Genomic DNA, 22,965 nt, shown 5'->3' on the forward strand with positions numbered 1-22,965 from the left:
GCCAGGGCAGCCCTGTTTATAAGGTGTAGTCCTGTCTCTTCTGTGCTCTTATTTTAGGAAATGAGTGCTCCAAGCTCTTCTGATCCCTCCATCTGAGACAGATAGGCAGTAACTGTGATTTGGAGCCTGCTGAAGCCAAAATACTGTAATGCTAATGATACCTACACTGGGAACAGTGGGGTGAGATGAGTGTTTCAGAGCCATTTTCTGGTAGTCCTTTGCCACAAGGGATTCCCCAGTATATATTTAGCCTCTAAATGTTGTAGTCTAAACGTGCTGTGGAAAAAGGAGCTATGCAGACACCGGCAGCTCCTTGGGCTGCAGCACTGTTCCTTCATGGCCAGCTCAGTGCTGTGTGCTGAGCTTTTGTGTACTATCACCTAGAGGGGCATCTTTTGGTGTGACAGCAGGCAGGGAGCATGCGGGGTGGGATTGTCACCCAGGAGAGCAGGGAGGATCTGTGGCACCTGCATGCTTGCCAGAATTTTGGCAAACATTATCGTTAGTTAAGCAATACTGATATTTAAGCCCTCATCTTTGTTTCAGGGCTCTACTGAATTAGGAGCGGTTTAAAGAGAACTTCTGTTCCAAGCTGTCAGCTGCTGTAGCTTAGGCAACATTTTTAATGATTGTTTGGCCATTAGAATTGCAAAGGCAAAAAATATGATTGTTCAGGAGACCACGGGCTGCATTCTGCAGAGGTGTGGGTCAGGGATGGGCAGCAGCACAGCACCTCTGCAGCCTTGCTTCCAGACAGGGCCATGTCTATAGTGACTCCCTGTAAACGTGAGGAAGGCTGCAATGATTGCCCACCAGCAATGTGGGGAAGAGATGGCAGCACTCTTGCTGCTGGCCTCCTGTTGGAAAGGGTGCTGCTTACTCATTAACCTACAGAGTCTTCTGTCTTGGGCTGGTAGAATTTCTTTTCCGCGGGAAACATTTCTTCTGAGGAAGAGCAGTGAGGCACTGGCACAGCTGCCCAGGGAGGTGGGGGTGTCACCATCCCTGGAGGTGTTCCAGAACTGTGGAGATCTGGCACTGAGGGACACGGTCAGTGCGCACGGTGGGGTGGGCTGGGGTTGGACCTGGGAATCTCAGGGGTCTTTTCCAACCTTAACGATTCTGTGATTCTGTAACTAGAAAACAGCCAACATTTGTGCATGGTCTGTCGAGTTGAAATGTTACCACACACGTAGAGAATCGTGTCATTAATACAGTGATTGTGAGACAAGAAGCAGACCTTGAAATTAACTTCTGAATATATTAGAACTAACTAAAATATTTTCCTTAAAATTTATACATTAGCTTTCATAACACACTGAAATGAAATGGGCGAAAGATTTTGGTCCGGATGAACCATTTTCCATCACAAAGAGTGTCCAGTTGTGCTTAAGCAGCCCTGGGGGTGCATGCCCCGCCTGCCCTCGCCCTGCCCGCGGCTCTCTGCTCATCTCCTCCACGGCTGAGGGCCGGGGGATGGCTGCAGCATGGCCTTCCCCTCCCATTCCAGCGCTCCCTGCTCACTCCAGCAGCGTGGTCCCTACATCACGCTGCAGCGAACCTCCTTAAGAGAGCTGAAAGGGGAGGAGGAAGCGCAGCTCTCCGGCTCCCGCAACCCCACCTCCCGGTTATTTCATCTTCCTTACAAGGCTAAAGCTAGAAGCTTTCCTCTGCCTCTGGGTCCCTTAAAAGCAGCGCGGCGAGCCTCAGGGCTGTCAGCGGGATGTGGGGCTGAGGGAGATGGGGATGGGGGCACAGCGGGGCGGTGGAACCCTACACCTACTGAACCAGCTCTGCCAGAGGAGCACTGAACCATCCCATCGGGAGCCACCGAGGGGGACCAAAGCGCAACATGAAGGGTAAAAATTTTTTTCATTGGGAAGAGCAAAAGTAACTGGCTTTGTTTAGTCTGAAATTCGTTCTTGTAAGCAGCTGTCTAACAATGGGGACTGAGAAATGCACTGGCTGACACCTGGGCAGAGCCTTAGGTTTGAGTCTGCTTCCCAAAGCAGCACTGGGTTAGAAAGACCAAGATGAATTCAGGTGGCTGAAGAAGTTCTGAGTTTTCTCTTTAGCCATTCACACCTGGAAACTTTTTTTTTTTTAGAATCTGATTTCAGTTTTTGTTGTTACTGAAGCATTTTGAGTAGCAGTACGTATGTTGCTATAAAAACAGAAAAAGCCTCAGAACCAAAACCTGTTCTGAGAATGTGGTAAGGACCAGGTCTTCTACCACAGCCAAGGGCTGGTGGGACATCTCAAATGCTCCTGCACCTCTGTTTCTGTGCTGTCCACTACTGCCATTCCTTCAGACAGATCCATGCCCCACTGCGCTGGAATGTCTGCGTCTGGCTGAGGTTGCTGCAGCTGGTATTTGGGATTCAGGTTTTTTTTCCAGTTTAATTGAAACAAGATGAGGTTGTCTGCACATCCTATGAATTGTTTCCATGTCTGATCATCCAGTCTGTCTGCAGTGTGATTCTGGGGCCGCTGAATGTGCATGGATAAAGGGAAAACCCCCTCAGAGGCTGAGAACTGCTGTGGGCTACGCTGCTGGTGGGGTCAGAGCAGCTGGGGGACAGAGGGTGCAGCCACTCTTGCAAATATGATACTGCCAACGCCAGTGTAAATGTAAGGCGTGATACTTGGGCTTCTGATTTGGAGTTCTGGAGAACTCAGAGATGCTCTTATTCAACAGGTAACATGAAAAACTGTCCTTGGGAGAGCAGCTCCTGGGAGCTGTGACGGAGCCTCGCAGATCGCTGCCTCCCTAAGGCTCAGCCTAGCCTGGAGCTGGGTGGCTCCACTGTGAGGATGGAAGTGCTGCGCCGCTCCTCCGTCTTTGCTGCAGAGGTGATGGAGGTGTTTGACAGGTCTCCCACTGACAAGGAGCTTGTGTCCCAAGCCAAGGCTCTCTGCAGGGACTACATCAACTCGAGGCTGATCCGTGCGGGCGTCAGCTGGAGCAAACCCGAGCACAATGCCCCGGTGCCCGGCGGCAAGCTGGCCGAGGTGTCCGCCATCCTGCTGCGCCTGGGTAAGTCCCCACATGTGGTCTGGGCTTGGGAATCTTCCCTGGGCAGCTCCTTGGCTTGCATGTCCTTCATCCCTTAGGTCATTGCTCAGTATTGTTGTTCTGAGACCCAACAGCAAATTAAGTTAAACTGCACAAGACTGCATCTGTGTAAGCGTTTTGTTTCTCTCTGTGGTTTTTCTCAGCTTAGCATTTTGAACAGGGCTTGTAGTGGTTCTCCAGGCACTGGTGGGCTCCTGGCAGCTCCGCACCTGGGCTTCATCAGCAGCTTATAGAGGTGGTTGCTCGCCCAGCTGCAGGGATGTTTAATTAGGGGTGATTGCTTGGATGTGAGTACCAGAGATTTTTTAACGGTTGCTTTTCAATGGGAGTGTGTTAACAGTGTGCTCTCTTTGCCTTTGCTTACCTCAGTCGTTTAGCAAGACCTTTTCATACTTTTGGCCACAGGGGCAACTGTAGAATCTTCCATGCTTGGGGTGGTGTACAGATGTGGCTGTTCATTGATACAGGTACCTCTGCACCAAACTAAGCCTTGCAATGCAGGACAACAAGGATGGCTGTCTGTGCTCAGCAGCACAAGGCTGGTGGTGACTTCTTCAACTGCGGCACTCGTGGATGCCCAGTGGCTGTCCTGGCAGAGCACTCAGCTGTGCACATGACATGGCTGTGGGAGCAGCTCTGGAGCTGTGCTTGCAGCCTGAGCACCCTGTGGCTGCTGCCCATTGCCTGCCTTCAGCTTCAGGCTTCAACCTGCATGCTCAAGTCAAGCACTCGTCTCAGATCCCAGCACTCTGGTTCTTGGAGACTGCTTCCAACATCGCTCTTTGCCTGCAGGTTGGAATATCAGTTCACGTCTGGCTTGGAAACTACCACTGGCATTTGCATCTGATTTAATTACACCAAAGTTCAAATAAGTCTGATGAAGCAACCTTTAACTGAGCCCAACCAACTCAGGGCCCGACTGGTTCCCCCACTTTCTCCTCTTTCTTTCCAGTTCTTTTGGATGTTATCCCAAATTTCTTTTTAAGGTGTAGATGGTTTTCTTTTGGCTGGCTTTTTTTGAATTACTATGCTTTTCCACATTTTCTCCCCTATGCTGACTCTTCTTTTGTTTTTGTCCATCTGTCAGCTTGGCTGCCTCTTTGTTCCCCCTAGTTTTTTCCTGAGCTGGGGTTGAGCCAGATCTTCTGTGGGAGGCCAGGAGGACACTGAAGGGCGAGCAGGTGGCAGCCTGGAGGCGTCTCCTGGGTGACTCTTCTGCCTCTGATTCTCCTCCAGATGGAGAGGTTTGGCTGACAGTCATGGGAACTCGGCGCTTCTCTGAGCAAATCTGCTTGGAGAGAGCCATGGCTTGCTTGGCTCCCGTGCAGCATGAAGGGGGAGCTGTCCTTCTTAGGATGGTCAGAGGTGGTAAAACCCGATTATATGGCGAAGTGATCTCAGACAAACCTACCGCATGTGGCAGAGGTCTGGTGTATCTGAACTAGAGGCTTCAGCAGCAGCAGGCTGCAGGTACTAAGCCCAGCACAAATCATGTCTCAGCTGCCCCTCTGGGCTGGGGAAAAGGCTGTGTGCTCCCTGAAGGGCCAGAGCAGCTGCTGAGGACGTAAGGAATGGTGCCTCTTATCAGCGCTGGCCATGCAGGCTCAGGGTTTCCTCTTTCCTCAGCCCGTGTGGAACAATGCCCTGGGCACGAAGGGCCTGGAGAGTTCATCTGTGGCCTCCTGCAAAGCTGGGCTCTGCCCGTGTTGTGCTGAGTGCTGGGGAATAGTTTTATGAATTCAAGTTGAGCAGCAGCTGCTGCTGCTGCTTAACAAACTCCTGATGGGATGTTGCCTTTGTTCCCAGTTCCCACTTAATGCCATTCTCTGGGGGCTCAGTTGCCCTCTGGCTGGGACAAGGTCTAGGGGCTGTGACAGCTCTCCTCTCTGTGGGTGCTCCTATGCAGAAGGACGAGTGTTCATCTACAGGGCCAAATGAGAACCTCTGTGCACACAAGGCTTTGGTCCCATGCCATGCTCACGTTGTGTAATGCCCCTACAGCATCTCTACAGCCCTTGGTTTACCTCTCATGGATATTTAACAACTTTAGATAGGGGTTAATGATTGTACCAATCAGGATGGCTTGTTAGGCTGCAGAGGAAAGCTGTGCTGCTGATGCTCCAGCACAAGCCTGCTGGGAGGAGGTTCTCTGTTTGTCCTTGCTCTTTCCATCTTGATCTTCAAGCTAACCTGACACCTCCAGCTGGGTCCCAGCTGGGGAAAAACCAGCGTCGGGGAGAAAGCACGTCCTTTTTGTGCCAGGAACTTTGCTGAGGATGCCAGGCAGGCAAATGGACCACTGGGAGGAGGGTAGGAGCTCTGTTCCATCGCTCTGTGCACAAAGAGCTGAGCTGGGAGTCTAAACTCAGTGCTGTGTGGCTCTGGGTGGATTCCTGGCTTGTGTTAGCTTCCAGCATGCCTGAGTCACTCTCATCTCGCCACTTTTTTTTGTACAGGTTGAGAAAGGGCGTATCTCCCAACAGCTCACACAGGTGTATGTGCCTCCTTTTCACTGCTGGCTTCGTTCCTTTCAGGCAGTAGGGAAAGGCTGGCGCAGGCGGCACTGGAATGAAGGGCCAAGGTACCAGGGCTGCTTCTGAGTGACCCTGAGCACTGTGCTGCCTGTTTAACACCAGGTGGAAGGATGGCCCCAGCTGTGATTCCAGCATGCTGACCCCGACTGCTTGTTTGCAGGGGATGAGCTGGAATACATTCGCCCCAACGTCTACCGCAACATTGCCCGCCAGCTGAACATCTCACTGCACTCGGAGACGGTGGTGACGGACGCTTTCCTGGCTGTGGCTGCACAGATCTTCACTGCAGGTACCGCGCCCAGACAGACAGACAGGGCTGGGGCGGGCAGGAACAGGATGGGGCCGCTGTTATGGGATGGCTGTGAGGTGGGGCCAGGTTTTGAGAAGAGCCGTGGGCAGTTTGGCAGCATGCCCTTCTGTAATGATTTAATGAGCTCCTCCACGCTCTGTTGTTCTGGCAGGGAAGTGCCCCATTCCGTGCATCCTCCTGTGCATCCTCCTGGCATTTCTCGCTCATTCTAGAAGCTGTCTCCTGCCCTGTCTCCGTAGGAGGTGGTGTTACCGCATCGCACAGGGAGGTCACTCATTCCAAGCTCCTTTGCTCACCACTGGCAACTGGAGCAGGTTCATTACACGGGAGCCTCCCTTGTTCCAGCTCATGCTGCTGGTGCTGGGAGCCAGAGCTAACTCATCACAAGGGAGTTCCCTCTTCCTGGCTTCCTTTCCCCCAGCGACAGCCAGGGCTGCAATGGAGCCTGCTGCTTCCAGCTGCTGCCTTGTGCTCAGAAGCAGGACCGCTCCCCTCTGAGCCAGCCAAACGTGGCAGGCTTGTCTGAGTGTGGCCATGTCAAAGGACAGGTGCCCGGTCTTGTCATTTCAGTGCTGAGCTTTATTTGCACTGAGGCTTACAGAAAAGCAGAGGTCAGGTTTGCGAGCATGGGTATTTGCAGCTCAGGCAAGTAGGTTATCTTCTTAGCTGTGCACAGCTGACTGCATCTGAACCAGCCCACATCCCAAGCAACATGGGGAATTAAGCAGAAAGCTGGATGGCTTTAGGCAGAGCAGCGTGCCACGTGCTGAGAGAAAGCCCTGCTGGCTGCTGGGATCCTCACCTTGTGCACTGACAGTGTGCATTTGTTGAGAACTGCACTCGTTCTTCAGTTCCCAGCTCAGGAGTGGAGTGAGAAGCTTGAATGGTTTTAAATGTTGTGGTCTTGGTTTCTTTTGTTGTTGAAAGTAAAGCTGGAAATTGTATCTCTTGGCCCCAAACTCAGGGGTTTTGGAGGGGTAAGGCTGCAGACTCAGCCCTTTGAGGATAGCAATGGGGAAGCTTTCAGGACATTGTAGGAGCCCAGACTGAAGCTCTGCTGGGGACTCGGTGCTGCATTAGCCTCCAGCAGATGGCTGTGCACAAGGTGTGGGTTCCAACTGTACACTGCATTGCATGCTCTGGTTTCTCTTCTTTCTCATCTCTGCCTCACACCGACCAGCAGGACAGCCTGTGGGTGTGAAGCTGGGGCAGTGCTTCAATGGCTTTTATCACTTCCTTACTGTAGCTTCTCTTGCTAGAAGGCTGCTGAGTAGCAGAGGGGAAGAGTTCACTGATTTTAACATTCCCGAGTCCTAGCGGCAGTCTCAAGATTCAGCATTTAATGTTAAATCCAGCAGATCAGCGCTGGCAGTGACAGCTAGGCGCTTACTCCTCCTTTTTATTTCATAGTTCAGAAGAAAGAGGCTCTTACTGAGCAAAGGAAAGAGGAGAGCTCAAATGCAGCCTGAATTTTTAAGCCAATTACCAATGGCTAAAGCATCTGACCCTGTTTTTCACTGTTCAGTTCATTAAGAAAACAGCTTCAGTCTGACACCACAGTGCCAAGACAATCTGAGGAGCCCATCAGTCACTCGCAGTGCCTGTCCAGCAATGGAATGTGAGAGTTTGATGCTATCTTGCTGGAGAGGACAGTTGTCTCCCTGCTTGGTACCGCTCTGTAGATGTGGCACCTAGGGACATGGTCAGTGGGCATGGTGGTGGGGATGGGTTGGTGGCTGGACCAGGTGACCTTCGTGGTCTTTTCCAACCTCAATTATTCTATGATTCTATAATTATCCTGGTTTTATATGGTTTTGAGTGCTGATAAGTTTTTAATTAACAGTGCTTGGGTGGCAGTGAGCCCTGTGCGAGAAGGACCAGGGATGCATGAGGTTGCCAAGAGAACATACTTCTCTGCAGCTGGAATGTTGCTAGCAATGCACCTTGCTGCTGCCTCACCCTGCAGGCTTTATGAGCTCCCTGCCTTGTGCACATCCCTCTTGGCATCTTTTTCTCCACCAGAGGAGAGCATACTGAGTCTGGCTGCACCGTCCAAACTGCTGAAATGTAGCACTGGATTATGTTTCTCCGAGGTCTGCCTGGCAGTTCGGATGGATGCTGAGTGAGGCGAGGGCAGTTTATCTGAGTGCTTGGGCAGTGCCGTGCTGGGGCCTGCGCGGCCACACGCTCCCCTGGGCTCACTGACATGCAGTGGGAATGCATTCAAGAGCAGCTTTTTCCTGCTAATTCATTTTCCCTTGGGCTTGCAATGTTTACATACCTCCAGCTCCAAGGCTGGCCTTGAGGCTGCAACTTGTATTTCTTACTTTTAAAAACATCTTCTAAGTGGCTTATTGCATTTTCTTCTGTTCCGCCTCCATGGGCAGAAATCTTAGGGCATTTTCTGCTTTAATCACTCTTTTCGGGACCAATTACATCCGGCTGGTGTGGATGCATCCAGCTGCTGCCACCTTGCCTCCAGCAGTGGTGATGGGAGCTTTGGCGTGGAGGAATCGGGAGGGAGGGAATTTCCTACTCCCCCACCCCTGCGGCTCAGGTTTGCCAGGAACAGGAAGAGCAGCCTCAGGGATTGGTCTGACCCTTATAGAGTGCTCTGTAAAGAGGAGGGAATGGGACCACTGAGCGCTTCACATCCATCACGTCGATAAGCATTGCCACCAGCTTGTGTCGTCTGTGTGAAGGGGAGGGCTCTGTCCCTGTGCTGGGGAGGGCTTCACCCCCTGAAATATCCAGAATCCAATGGCCTGCAACAAGCACCATCGATTAGTGGAGAAGGCAAGAACTGAAGAGGCTCTCCCTCCATCCTTCCTTGGAGCTAGACCAACATGTCCATAGGGCAAACTGCTTTGCTGTGTGTTATAATCACAGAATCATGGAATCACTGAGGTTGGAAAAGACTTCTAAGATCCCCAAGTCCAATCCCAGCCCATCTCACTATGCCCACTGACCATGTCCCTCACCGCCACATCTCCACAGCTCTGGAACACCTCCAGGAAAATAACAGCCACTTTATCTGTATCAATAACTTCTTATGATCCTGGGGACAGTGCTGGTGGAGAACAGAGGATCACAGGAATCTGCTGTGGATTATTGCTGCTACAGTGCTTCGCAAAATGGTCTTTTGTAGATTTTGATCTTGCATCAGTCATGAGTGGAAAAACTGCTTTTTGGAACAGCAAATGGATATTCGTCAGCCTAACAAACCATTCCTGTGGCTGATATTTGAATAGTTTCTCTATAAAGCAAATTTCCCAGCAGAGCCAAATGAAATCCACATGCCCCCGTGCTGTATGCGTGCAGAGGGCTGCGTTCCCATGTTGCTGCTCCTGCTAAAAGCCTGATCAGAGATTGCCAGCTGCGATGCCTGAGCGTGGAGGATTTACACCCTGTGGTGCTGGCACAGCATGGGGATACCCAGGAGCTGGCTGGTGCCCAGAGCACAGCCCAGGCGTGGACGGACTGCCAGCGCTGCAGGAAGATGGCTGCTGCTGGGACAGCGTCTATGGTGAGCTTGCTGCTGGCAGGCCGGCCTCGCAGGAAGCTCTGCTTTGGGGAGATTAGATAGCTGGCTGGCACGGCCGGCTGCACTGCCCTCAGCAGGATGTGTGTGAGCTGTGAAATGCTTGTGGAGTTACCTGCTTGGAGATTGAATCCAGGAGGACTCTGACTGCCTTGGACCCGTAGCTCTACCTCCCTTGTTTGGTCTTTATCATGGTAGAATGGACTGTGCAGATGCTCATTGCTTATGTGCTCTGTCCATCACTTTGGATCATACTCCTTTGATCTAGAAAAAAACCAAACAGGAATGCTCTTATGTCTTTGGGTGGTGTCTTTGGGCTGCTTCCTCCAACACCGCATCATGACGCTAAGCGGTGGTCAAAGCATAGAATCATAGAATGGCCTGGGCTGAAAAGGACCATAATAATCATCTAGTTTCAACCCGCCTGCTGTGTGCAGGGTCACCAACCACTAGACCAGGCTGCCTAGAGCCACATCCAGCCTGACCTTGAATACCTCCAGGGACGGTGCATCCACAACCTCCTTGGGCAACCTTCTCCAGTGTGTCACTCTGAGTGAAAAGCTTCCTTCTAATATCTAACCTAAATCTCCCCTGTCTCAGTTTAAAACCAATACCCCTTGTCCTATCAAAGTCCATCGATGTAAACAGTCATACCCCCTCCTGTTTGTACGTTCCCTTCAAGTATTGGAAGGCCACAGTGAGGTCTCCCCGGAGCTTTCTCTTCTCCAAGCTAAACAAGCCCAGTTCCCTCAACGTTTCATCAATCACGGGAAAGCATGCAGGACCATGGCTGCAGCCAGACTCAAACTCTCATGCTTGCAGGGTGGGCACATGTGATAGAGGAGGGCTTTGCCCTTTGTTCCATGTAAATGTGAATGCCTTCTTTCTGCAGGCATAACATGGGGCAAGGTGGTGTCTCTCTACGCGGTGGCGGCGGGGCTGGCAGTGGACTGCGTGCGGCACGCGCAGCCGGCCATGGTCCACACCATTGTGGACTGCCTGGGAGAATTTGTCCGCAAGACCTTGGTGACGTGGCTGAAGAGGCGAGGAGGCTGGGTAAGAAATGCTGGCTGGTCTGGTTTGCTTCCTCATGGGCAGACCAGGAAACAGCCCAGTTAATGCATCTTCATGTCGGATAACATTGAGTGAGCTTGTTCCTACACATGCACTAGGCTCCTTAGCTCTGTTACTACCTCCTTGTCCTGTCCTCAACAGCACCAGCTGTTCTGGTCCTCAGCTTCTTGTGCACTAATTCAGTCCTCACCCACTGATGCCTCTTCTGTTCCTGTCCTGAATTTCTCTGGAGCAGGCAGCCAGCTGTAGAAGCAGACTATAAACGGGAGCCAACACACAGCATCTGATTTCTGTGGTTCTCTCTATAGCTCGTGGGAAATACAATGCTCCTGTGGAGAACAATTTGGAGTAAGAGCTTTATTTAGGTGCTGTGGAATAGCCAGACACCTCACCAGTGACCTCCGCAGGAGCCTGAGCTGATGGCTCAGCTGTGGGCAGGGTCAGAAGCAGGGTGATGTGCATGATGGGGGGCAAGTGGAAAGATAGCAATGTCCTGATTTAGGATCCTTTGCCACCTAAGTGTCATTGCCACCTTTGGTCATCCCTGCTCTCTGTAAAGCTGTCATCTTGGAGCCAGGGGACTGATTGGCTGGGCTGAAGAGTAACCATTGTATTGAATGCCCCGACTTGTTTCATTTTGTGTCTGCACAAATAACTGTGCTGAGATACTGGAGAGGATACCCTGGGAAAGAACTCACCAAGCTGCACTGTTCTGTACCTAAAATCCCCACCTCAGCCTATCAGTGAGGTTACTCTGAGCACCTGTGGGGCTGGTTGAAATGTTTTCTCTGAAACAGTTTTTCCTTTGAGGGGAAAAAAAAAAGTTTCCTTAAAATTGGAACATTGTGTTGGAATGTGCCCCCTCCTAGTTTCCCAACTAACTCGCTTCCTCGTTCTGGTAAACCATGTTTGTTCAGATAAGTTAACATCTTGTTTTAATTTTTGTGGTGTGTTGTTGGACTTCAAAACGAAGTGTTTGATAGTTCCAAATGGATATTTTTGGAAAATCTGTTGCACAGCAAGCAAGCCACAGAGCCCATCCCCTGTGCATAATGGATTCTCAGCAGCTGAGGAGAGGAGCCCTGTCCTTGTCTCCTCCTGGTGCAGCCTCGAGTGCCATTCTGTTTGCACTAGTGCTGCTGAAGCCACACTGCTTGCTCTCAGGATCCGGCCCTCGGAAAGGGAAGCCCCCAGTCAGATAAAACGGCTGTGAAAGCTGCTGCTGGTGCTGATTGCCTCCTGTCGTAAGCACTCTTATCAGCAGCTTGGCTGCAGAGAGGAGATAGCTTCCCTCCAGAAACAAGTGGTTCCTTCAGCTGAGGGGAAGTCTCCTTATCCCTGTGCCTTTGTGCTGTTTTTCCCTGAATGGTGTTCCTCTCAGTCTAGGCGCTGCAGCGTGACATTTCCCAGCCCTGTTCCCATAAAGGCCAGACGAAGTGGCTCTGTGCTGGAGCCCCTTTCATCTGCTGCCTGACCTCACTGCTGCTGGTTTGTCTTGGCCTGGCGTCTGCCTTTCCTCTGTGCACGACCCCACCACACACCTGCTTGGGCTGCCAAGAGGAGCCTCTGTGCTCCAGGCTGTGCCAGGAGAGCCTCCACTCAGCAGTAGGGGCCCATATGGTCTGTTGTGGCCCTCAGTCCCATACTTTGCTTTATAGGGTGGAGAAAGCCTCTACCTGCCACGGTCCAACACCTAACAAGCCCAACACCTCTTAGGAGAAAGAGGAAAGGTTTAGCTCTTGGAGGTACCATCTCGTCCTGAGGAGCGTTTGCAGCCTCAGCAGTGGCTATGCAGGGGAGTAGAAGGGTTTTTTAGCAGCTGCTATGGAAGTTTGCTCCAAAGAAGAGCTCGAGTCCTGAACTTGTTCAATGAATAATTAACAAGCAAAGATCAAACTGTCACTGTAGCAGCTTATCAGTGCCTCACAAAGGCCTGTTTAATTAAGCGACTTTGAAATTTTCAGTTTCAGTGCCTTATCTGGTATGCTTTGTTTGGATTACAATAAGCAAGGCAATTGTTAAGCAGCTGAGCAGTTGTGTTTGTTTAAGCAAGCACAGTACCAGTCTCAAGGTGCTGCTGAGCATGGCTCCTCTCAGCTGGCCACAAAGAGCTCATTACATTAGCAGAGAACAGGTGATGCTCATCTGAAGCCATCTCTGCAGCAGCCACTCACCAGGTGCATGTGCCCTGCACTGATTGCCATGAGGCTCTGAAGGCAGGAGCCACATGGTTCATAGGGAGCAGTGGGCTCTGCTGGCACTGAGTGTCAAGACTTTTGCAGCTGTCGCGTTTCCCCACATTCCTGTTCACCCCAGGAGCTCCCCATGCACTGATTCAGCTTCCTGCTGCCATCCACTCCTCCCTACCCATGCCATCTCTGCTCACTGGGTATGTGTGAGCGCAGAGACCCCAGAGCAGCATGGCAATGCAGCATGCCAGCCTTCAGGCTTCCTGGGGCTGCTGTTACCAGACCTTCCACCTGTAGGTGATCTCAGAGTCAGTTAATGCAGCTGTATTCACTCACTAATTTGTCCCTTGGGTCCACCCTCTTGTTTTCTTCTAATTATTGCCAAGGTTGCTCAAGTGTGGCTCACTGGCACCTTGAATGGAGGTAGGAACACTGGAAAAGATTATCCGGGTGCTCAGTGATCCTTGTTCCTCTCTTCAAGGAGGACTGTACTCAGTCATAGAATCACAGAATGGTTTGGGTTGGAAGGGATCTTACTCTGGGCAGCAGTGTCAGGGTCTCACCACCCTCTGCGTAGATGATTTTTTCCTAACATCTAACCTAAATCTCCCCTCTTTTAGTCTAAAGCCATTCCCCCTGTTCTATTACTATCAGACCGTGTGAAAAGTTGGTCCCCCTCCTGTTTTTATGCTCCCTTCAAGTACTGGAGAGCTACAATGAGGTCTCCCCGCAGCCTTCTCCAAGCTAAACAAGCCCAGCTCCCTCAGCCTGTCTTCATAGGAGAGGTGCTGCAGCCCTCTGATCATCTTTGTGGCCGTCCTCTGGACCCCCTTCAGCAGCTCCGCATCCTTCTTGTGCTGGGGCACCAGGTCTGGATGTAGTACTGCAGTCAGAGAAGGGCTGGCCTGAGGGGCTGCCAAGCCAAGGTGGAAAGAGAAAGCTGTGGGGCTAATAGATATTTGCCTTCCTTGTCACTGAGTTTTGGTTCACTTTTGCTGCCCTACAGTCCCTGGTATTTCTGAAAACCTCATCAAACTGATACAGTAATGTATCAGAGCTACAGCCCATAGCTCCTTGTGCTTGACTGACGATTAACCACAGCACCAATTTTGCAGGAAAAATTGCAGGTAAGCAAATGAAAATTTGCTTACCTCTCCCAGAAGATATAATTTTCTATCCACCTCTATCCTGTTCACTTTACCCTCCAGATATTTTCCACTCTCTTCTCCCAGTCCCAACCGAGATCAAGTCTCCGTGAATTCACTGCATTGTTATTTCTGCTCATCGCTGGCTGCCGTTCCTGTCAATACCTGACAGCAGCCGCCCATTGATCCATACCTCTGGCCCATGTGCTGGGCGGCACTGCAGCCAGCAGACACATTTCCACAAACAAAGCTTGCATTGCTAGTGATTTAAATCATGGGTTTACTTCCTTGAACGAGTTCCAAATAAAACATTAAGGCAAGAGAAAAAGTGCAAGCAACTTGAGCTGATATTAAACAGGACAACCTCGGGGAAGCATCGTGCTTTGCAGAAAGGGATGGGAGGGCTGCTGTTGCCAAAGCTTCTCTTGGGAAAGGGAGGAAAGTTTCTTTTATTTTGCTGTTGGAAATGGAAATGCTTGATGATCCTCCTGTAGAATTCCTTTCCCCAGGAGTGGTTGGGAGGGGGATGCTCGGTCTTGCCAGCACAGTGTTTTGAGGTGCACAGTGTCTGGGTGGGTCTGGGCATGGCCGCTGACCTCTGCTCCCCCTCCTCAGGCAGACATCACCAAGTGCGTGGTGAGCACCGACCCCAGTCTCCGCTCCCACTGGCTCGTGGCCGCTGTCTGCAGCTTTGGGCACTTCCTCAAGGCCATCTTCTTCGTGTTGCTGCCTGAGAGATGAGCCCCACCGCCCCGTGCCCCATCTCCTCCTCCACTCCAGAAGCAGTGGCCATGGGCTCTGAAGAGGAGGAAGAGAAGAACTGGTATAGACACAACTTGTTCTCCTCTCCCTTAGCTGGTGGCAGCTGATGGACCTCATTCTCCTTTGGTGGCCACAGGAGCCTCTCCCCCGTTTCCTGTCCCAGGAGCCCTGTTTCCCATGGGGACCAGAGGAGGAAGTGGCTACGATTTGAAATGGAATGGAAAGAAGAGAGGGGGAGCAGCCCTTCCTTGCTGCATGCAATCCCCTTTCAGTCCTCAGACTCACCTTGTGTCACATCTTGTTGTTGCATTTTGCTAAGACTCCATCTCCTCCTTGCTCCCTGTCTCTGTGTCGTTGGGCTCTCCCCGCAGCACAGCATGGCAGAGGGCACCATGCTGTGATGGGATTTGCATGGGATGAAACCAAATGTACCATCATCATCAGATGCTTCCCCCTCTGACCTTCCTTGGGAAGTGCATTTTGTGGTGTGCGCGCAGGGCAGCTGCATGGGATGCAGTTAGAAAGGGTGCTGCTCTGACCTCTTACTGAGCCCACATGCACTACATCAAACAAGGGAGTGAGCAACAACTCAGGCTGGAATTTTGCAATGAAGACAAAGCTCAACGTGGGACAGGTGAGATGAGGGAAGCAGTAGGTGAGCTGCCTGGTGTTACAAAGGAGGAAAGCTGTGTCAAAAGCAACTGTTTTATATTTCTCCTTTATTGTCTTCAGGAGTACAGCCTGTAGTCCTGTTTGTATTGAACAATAAAAGAAAGTAGGTGTTGTTTCATTATTGTAAAGGGTAATGTATTTGTTTCCAGAGTTAAAAATTCCAAAAAAGGCCAAAACAGTGCAGAGACAAACACTGGAGCCATGCTAAAAATACTCCAGCATTTCCCCTGGTAGAAGATGTTAATGTGTTAAAAGCACCGCCCGCCTGCTTCATGCTGGGGGCTTAGCCCATGGTGTGGCCATGTCACAAGTGGTTGTTCCAGGGACAGGCAAGCTGCTCTTGTACAACCAGAGTGGGTGTAGTGTACATGGTGAACTGAGCTAACCACACTGGGAGCACAGAGAGCAATAACTGCAGTAGAAGCAGACTGCTAGGGGGATGCATGTTCCTTGTCTTAAAGAAGCTTATTAAAACTGGACTTGTGCTTCCTGGAAGTACCCCAGCTATGTATTGCTTGGACTTGGACAGCTCAGCAGCTGGTAAAATGCAGCCCACTTTGTCATGCCTCGTGGTTTATTGAGTGTGGGTGAGCTCGTGGAGCCAGCATGGTCACACTGCAACTGCAAAGACCTTCCTCAGTTTGGATGCTAGTTTGAAATGTAATGCTTTAGGCTATGACTGCTCTTAGAGTAAACAAGGGATATCAGAGGGACCAACAAGTAACATCAAGAGTTAAAGGCACCAATTAAGTCAGTTTGAGAAAAAAAGATAAGAATGATAAGCCAAAGAAAGCAGCATTGCTGGAAAGGAATGTGTGTGGGTGGGAAGGGGCTGCACATGAGGCAGACAGCAATTCCATCTGGAAGCTGCAGATAGTGAAGGGCTGGGGAAGATCCCTACAAACAGGTCTCAGTCCTTCACCTGCAGCAAAATGCAGCATCACTCGCATCCTGGGAGCTGTGGAGAATGTGGATTCCCAGAGATATCTGTCTGTGGTTTTTAAGAGCTGAATGCATGATATTCAGCTGGGCAAGTGGTGTGGGGAGAGGCTGGAGCAGCAGATTCTCTGGGCTCATGCTCTTCCAGGTAGACTTCTCCAGCTTGCTTCTTTCTTTTCCCATTTGCTAATATGTGTGCAGACTGGAATCAGTGTGCTGTTTGTCCTTTGTCTGTTAAACCAGGAAGATGCTTCCAGAGAGTCCCATGGGCTCTCCTTGTGGGAAAAACATGCAGCACACTGCTGGAGGAGCCCTAAGCTATGAGCTCCTAAACCACGATGGCTCCTAAACCACATTCCTAACTCAGCCCAAATTTGGGGGGGCTGTAAGTGTGTGTCTGCATCTGCTCCTGTATGATTTCTCACTCCTGCTGCAACAACCACATTGTCACCAGTCTTCCTACTGAAACAAACAGTAAGCAGTACTGTTCACGCTGTCATGCATTTCTAAGTAGTGGTCTCGAGCCTGCTTTAGCTGGGTATTTATACTGTGTTCAGCACTAGTTGTAATATTTAGGCATTTCAGAGTACTTCTGGAGGTCCTTGACAATCTCAACAAGTCTGTGGTTCTGTGGTTTCTTATCCTCCTGTTCTGGTCAGTCCTACCTGATGGAGACATCGGGTTGGTTGTTTATCGCCCCAGTAAACATCTTCCTTTTATGTGATGAGTAAAGATCTTGGAATCGTGTTGAATTTATTTAGCTGCTGAGGAAAAGGACACCATTTGTGGAAACTGGAAGAGGAAGAACCAGGTAACATGGCCACCCCTCACCAGCTAGCCAGCATTCCCTATGCTCACATAAAGTCCTATGAAGCTTCGCTGCTGCCTTGCTGCCACACTGAAATGGGCTTAGGCTATTGCTCTGGGGGCATGGGAGATGCCCAGGGAATAGCAGGAGGAGAGAGAAAGGGTTTCAGTGGGGAAATGGCACTCAGACGTTGGAAATGTTTATCAGAAAGGTAAAGAGTACAAAAGCCATCTTGGCTGACGTGTTCCAGTGACAGGCTCTTGAGCAATGCTTATCATGTCCTAGAGCTGACATTGCTTGAGCTGCAGCCTCCCTTACACGGTCCCTGGTCAAACACTGGCACTCGGTTCACCTTCAAAGTGCTTGGAGAAACTGAAGTGGTCTCACAGTTGCCCAGCTGACATCACGTGCTCCTGCACTGCCATTTCTCTTGTAAATGGAAAGAAAGCAATCTGTGAAGCCCTTAATTTATCAGGCTTGCAATTGTATTGAAATACTGAAGTACATAACGATAGAGTCAGGGAATGACGTTAGGGTTTCCTGCAAAATTGAAGTACCAAACTTCCTCATTTTCAGTCTTGTTGTTTGGACCTTGAGGAAAAAGTCTGTCTCATTTTCTGTCATTCTTCTTTTAGTGTGCAAGCTCTGTGCATGGATTTTGTGTGCAATAAAGTTGAAGATGAAGCAGGTCTCGAGTCTCAGGTGGCTTTCTGAGAAGATCAGGCCCCTGAGTTGTTCCGATGGCCTTGCCAAAAGCTTTCTTCACGTGCCTCTCACCCACATGTGGCTTCTTGAATTTCCATTTCTTCACTGATGTTTTTTTTTTTCTCTGTCAATCTAGATTTTGCAATATTTGATAGCTATAAATTTGCCGTGGTTTAATTATTTTCTTAGGGCAACATGGAAACAATACATTTCACCAAACCAAAGACAAGGAAACAGCAACTTAATCTACCACTGGCAGAGTCTATAAATTTCTTCTGTCCAAGTGGTTTGACAGATGGAGTTTAAATATTCCCTCGGAAAAGCCTGTAACCTCTTCAACTCTAAACATTTTGACCCACTGGGATTACAAGCCTGCAGTAGAGTTAAACAGAGTGATCCTCAGCTGAACTTTACACCACCATGCAAGACCTGGAAGTGCATTGCACGTTCAAGCAGAGTCTGTGGGAAATAGAGTACTCCTGGGTCAACCACACGATTGACCCAGTGGGTGTCCAAGCAAGGTCATATTTAAAAAAGACTTCCCTTCCAAAAAAAAAAATTAAAAAATGTGTTGTGAAAATAATTTCCAGCTTCCTTACAAACATATTTCAGACTTCAAGCTCAGAAGAAATTTTGTCTCATTCCTCAGCCCAAAGCTAAAGCAAAAGCTACATCTTTTGTTCTCCATCATAGAATCATAGAATCATTAAAGTTGTAAAATACCTCCAAGATCATCAAGACCAACCACCAATATTGCCCACTAAACCATGTCCTTCTGTGCCATATCTCCTCTGCTCTGGAACACCTCCAGAGACGGTGACTCTACCACCTTCCTGGACAGCCCATGCCAGTGCTTCAGTGCTTCTTTGAGGAAGTTTTTCCTAATATCCAGTTTTTGCTAATATCCACTCTGAACCTCCCCTGGTGCAACTTAAGGTCATCACCTCTCATCCTATCACTGTCACCCAGGAGCAGAAGCTGACCTCTGTTTCGTCACAACCTCCTCTCAGGGAGTTGCAGAGAGCAATGAGGCCTGCTTTGAGCCTCTTCTCCAGACTGACCCATCCCAGTTCCCTCAGCTGCTCCCCATAACGCTTGTGCTCTGGACCTTTTCTGCTATATCTTTACTTATGGCAGATCTTGAATGGCAAAGCTGAGCTGAGAACAAAGGGCTAAAGAAACCAATTCCCTGTTGTTTCCACTGCCAGCCCTATCTCATGACCTTCTCTCGTACTTGTATTATTCCACACCGAAGCTAGATAAGGTGAGTTCCCACCTCCAGAGCACCCCATCCCATGCTGGAACACAGACTGGTCTGTCCTTGATCCCAAGTCCCTTCCAGTCCACTGAACGGCACACTAGAGGACTGTGTGAGGTATTGAGAGCTTTGTCATCACTAATCTGCTGGGAGCCAAGAGGATCGGCGGGACAAGCCCTACACTAGCTCTTGGTCCCCAGCATGAGGTGCCCCTCGCCATTCCCAGCCTGACATTCCCACAGCTGAGCAGAGGGACTGCAAGGTTGGACCCGAAGCCCTCTCAGTTTCACGATGTCCCCTCTTTGCGCCTCATATGATAGTGCTGTGCTGCAGTCACCACAGAGGTGGTTTTGTTCCAGTTTCCCACCAGAACTAAGCCTGATTTTTCTGGTAATCTGAAGATTTAAAAAAAAAAAAAAGCCTTTTATTTTAATCTCATTGGCACTTCAAAAGAAAAACTGAATCATCACTAAGCTGCTAGAACATTACTCTCAGTTCCTCAGCCAGGAGATACTAAGAGTGCCTTCTGAAGCCTGGCAAGCTGCCACAAGCAAAATCGCTGTCCTGCTTGGTGCTGGAGGGGCTGTCAGAGCCCCAAAGAATGGTGTCTGACCTCACGGCCATGCCAGTAACCTGGTAGGCTGCTTTCTGTCCCAGAGGAGGTAGAGGGCAGGCCTCATGGCGGCCTACATCTCCATCACAGCAGCCTGCATCCTCATGGCAGCCTACATTTCCCTACTGGTGGTCTACAGCCTCGTGGCGGTCTACATCTCCCTCATGGCGGCCTGCAGCTCCAAGCTGCTGGAGCTCAGGGAGCATTTGGACACGGCTCTCACACACAGAGTTTGCCTTTATGATCCTTGTGGGTCCTTTCCAACTCAGGATATTCCAAGATTCTATAAGTTATGCAGGATAAGAAAGGGGAGAGCATGATTGGCACTTACTTGTGCTGTGCTTACAACATATGCTGTTGTTTGCTGTTGGCTCTCCCTGGGCTGGTGCGTGCTGCAAGCCATGGGGCTGTGGCTGATGCTAAATTACCCGAAGCTGTGAAAAGATGTTTCAAATGTCTGTGCCCTTGGTTTTTACGGCTTAACTGAAGAAGGAGAACAGCACTGCTAAAAATACTTACAAGTTCAGTGTAGCATTCTGTCTCTGAGGGAGAGGAATGGACTCACAAAGCAAAGCCAAGGCTGTATATTATTACAAGCAATAAACCTACTGGAGTCTGTAGCTGGTGTGCTCTAAATTATGAGCCAGCCTTCCCAAAGCCTATAGCACAGAGGTGGGAAGACTGGAAAAACAGCACAGCAGCCTCGCTTAAATTCAAGCAGATTAAGGAAAAATAATCAATTTAGTAGCATGCTCTGTATTATTTTGACACAGCGCTCACACACCTGAGGGCATAGCATCCCCCATGACCCTGCACCTCGGCCCTTCAGCCCATCACTGCATGCCATCCTGAAGGGGATTTCTTGGGGACATCGGGAATGATTTAGGAGTTTGTGAAATGTAAAGCACTGAGGGAAAGGAAAGTGAAAAGAGCTGAGGAGTACAGTGTGGTCAAAGAGTGTCCATGGATTCACAATGCACTTTCCAGAAAACAGTTATCTTGCAAAGATAGCTTCTTACTGTGAAGCATTTGTTGACTGTATATATTTATATCTACAGACATAAAAATTTCAATCACTCCTTCTTTTGAAAGGCATAAGAGCAGCTGAGAAAACATTTGCCCTTTTTCAAAGGGCTTTATTTACATTAGCATTCAGTACGGAGGCACCGGGCAGGGCTGGAGGGGACTTGCTTCTGCCCTTGAAGATGGAGTAGGGGCTTACATCGAAAGTGGGATTTAATCCTGTGGTTTTTCACTTAAAAGATTTAGAAAAGTGCCTCCCTTTTACTTCAGGAATGTTTCCAAGCACTCCTGGGCTTTAAAGAAGTAAAATACAGAGTGACTTTTCTTATTTTTATAGCTAGCAACGGTCAGCCGGGGGACAGGAGGAGTCCTCACATGTCCCAAGTCTTGTCCCCAGCCTCCACAGCTCCAACACTTGTACTTCTGCTGCAATATCTCTGACATTTTCCAATCTTTTCGCATTCATATTTTAATATTCAATATCAAGGTTACTCCAGGACATGTCCATACAGGGTTTGAGTGCTGTGGCTATAGCCATCTGTGCCATTAAGCCAACCCAAGTGGCCACACTGCAAACATAATTCCTCACAAACAAGTGCTGGAATTAAAAACTGGTGCAGTTAGAGGGAAATAAGGGAGAGGTTCACTCAAAAAAAAACTTCCTCCGTTGTTTTTTGTTTGAGCTAATGGATCCCTCCAGCTGATGCAATTGGAGCAATTTGTCTGGGTTCATGATGTGAAGGGGAAAACTACTGGGAAGAGGGTAGCCGGATGCTGCCGGCTGGTCTTGCATGTCCCACTGTCAGACTTTTAAGCTGCTCTCTTGCTTCAAGTTGCATGCAGGATTTTGTGGCTCCCTGGGGCATTCAGCAGCTTTCCCCAGAGGCCAGCTAAATCAACGCATACATCAATGTGTTGTTGCCATTCATATGTATCCAAATGAGGAGGAATAACTTTACTTGGGTGTGTTTAAAACATTTCTAAAAACAGCTTGTGGTTTTGACCTAAGAAAATGCATGAATGATTTCCATAAAAAACTTGTGATCACTTACTAGGTTTACATCTCCTGTGAAGCAGCTGCTCTGGCCTCGCTTTCCAGGAGCAGGAGCGGCAAGAGTGTGCAGAACACAGAGAAAAACAGCTCGGAAAATATGTGCACATGTGCCTGTTCCCCAGGCACTCATGGGAGAAGATAAACAGTTTGCTTGGAAATAATCCTGACACCTTCCTCTCCTCATTTAGCAACGACTGAACCTGCAGTTAAGTGTGTTAGTTGACTTAAAAGCTGTCACGGGACCTAAAGATTGTTTATCTCCTCCTTGGTGGCTGCTCTGTGGGATGGCCGACTTGCTGGGTCTTCATGGGATGTTTGCAGGGATGTGCTTAGCAAGGAGGTATATATGCTGCTTTGGCCTCTTCCTGCTATGATGCTGTGAAAAAATAAAGCTACGTAAGTAGAAGAGCAGAGTAAGAGAGATCACTGATCTCATCGCTGCTCTGCCGCCTCTTCTTTGCCAGGGCAGTATTCAGATGCATTCACAGTCTGCATGCCCCAAACCTGCTCTGCGGTGCCGTCCCAAGGTGCTGCTGCATGGGCAGAAGCACCAGCTTGAAAGATTTTGCCAGTCTCTGCAATTCTGTTTTTTTTTTTTTTTTTTTAACACTACCTGTGTTTCCCTGTTATTGCCGTGGTTGCCTTTGAAGGCTGGAACCAAATTGCAGTAAAAATCTAAACAAAATAAAAACTCCATATCAAACAATAAAAAATGAAACACATGCTTATAAAAGCGTAACTGCATTCCCATAGCAGTCAGATCAGGCCTGGAGGTTAAAGTACAACAGTCAGCTTGTTCCTGGACTTGTGCAGCTCCCATGTGTCCTACAGGAAAGTTTTCGGCAGGAAATTTCGCTGCTTTAATTTGTCCAGATACAAAACTTACTCAAAAGAACAAAAGGTTGTGGTAGTTGAGGCATGGACTCAGTTGCTGGTGCAAGAGGAAGACCCTTTATTGTACGTGCTTACAACCTTTTATACCCATGTAACAACCCCTTGGTCACATGTCCTAAGGTCTTTTGTTAGTCAAAGTGGGGGGTTAGTCTTTGTTTTCCCACATCTCCCCCTTCTTGATTGGTTTGAACAACAAGGAATACCTACCAACAAGCATGCAAAAACCTGAAGACACATTCACTGTTATCTAAAACCTATCTATGTTTTCTCCAGAAAATGTTATCAGTGATGGCACACACATTGTTTGTCTTGAGAAATAATATTAACTCAAACAGGAATCTCAGTAAACTGAAAACATGTCTTGCTAT

General features: G+C 49.4%; 1 protein-coding gene across 2 annotated transcripts; it reads left to right on the top strand.

Moving 5' to 3' along the window:
• BOK (BOK, BCL2 family apoptosis regulator) lies at positions 1,629-15,424 on the top strand. Of its 2 annotated transcripts, none has more exons than XM_021396884.1 (5): positions 1,629-1,859; positions 2,699-3,037; positions 5,771-5,899; positions 10,354-10,517; positions 14,489-15,424. In XM_021396884.1, the coding sequence occupies exons 2-5, from the start codon at positions 2,815-2,817 to the stop codon at positions 14,507-14,509; spliced, it is 537 nt and encodes a 178-aa protein (XP_021252559.1). In that variant the 5' UTR covers positions 1,629-1,859; positions 2,699-2,814; the 3' UTR covers positions 14,510-15,424. The 2 variants fall into 2 exon arrangements, with proteins under 2 accessions (XP_021252559.1, XP_021252558.1); XM_021396883.1 differs by having other exon boundaries at positions 1,630-1,859; positions 14,485-15,424.

This window comes from Numida meleagris, chromosome 4, assembly GCF_002078875.1.
Source record: "Numida meleagris isolate 19003 breed g44 Domestic line chromosome 4, NumMel1.0, whole genome shotgun sequence".
NCBI lineage: Eukaryota > Metazoa > Chordata > Aves > Galliformes > Numididae > Numida > Numida meleagris.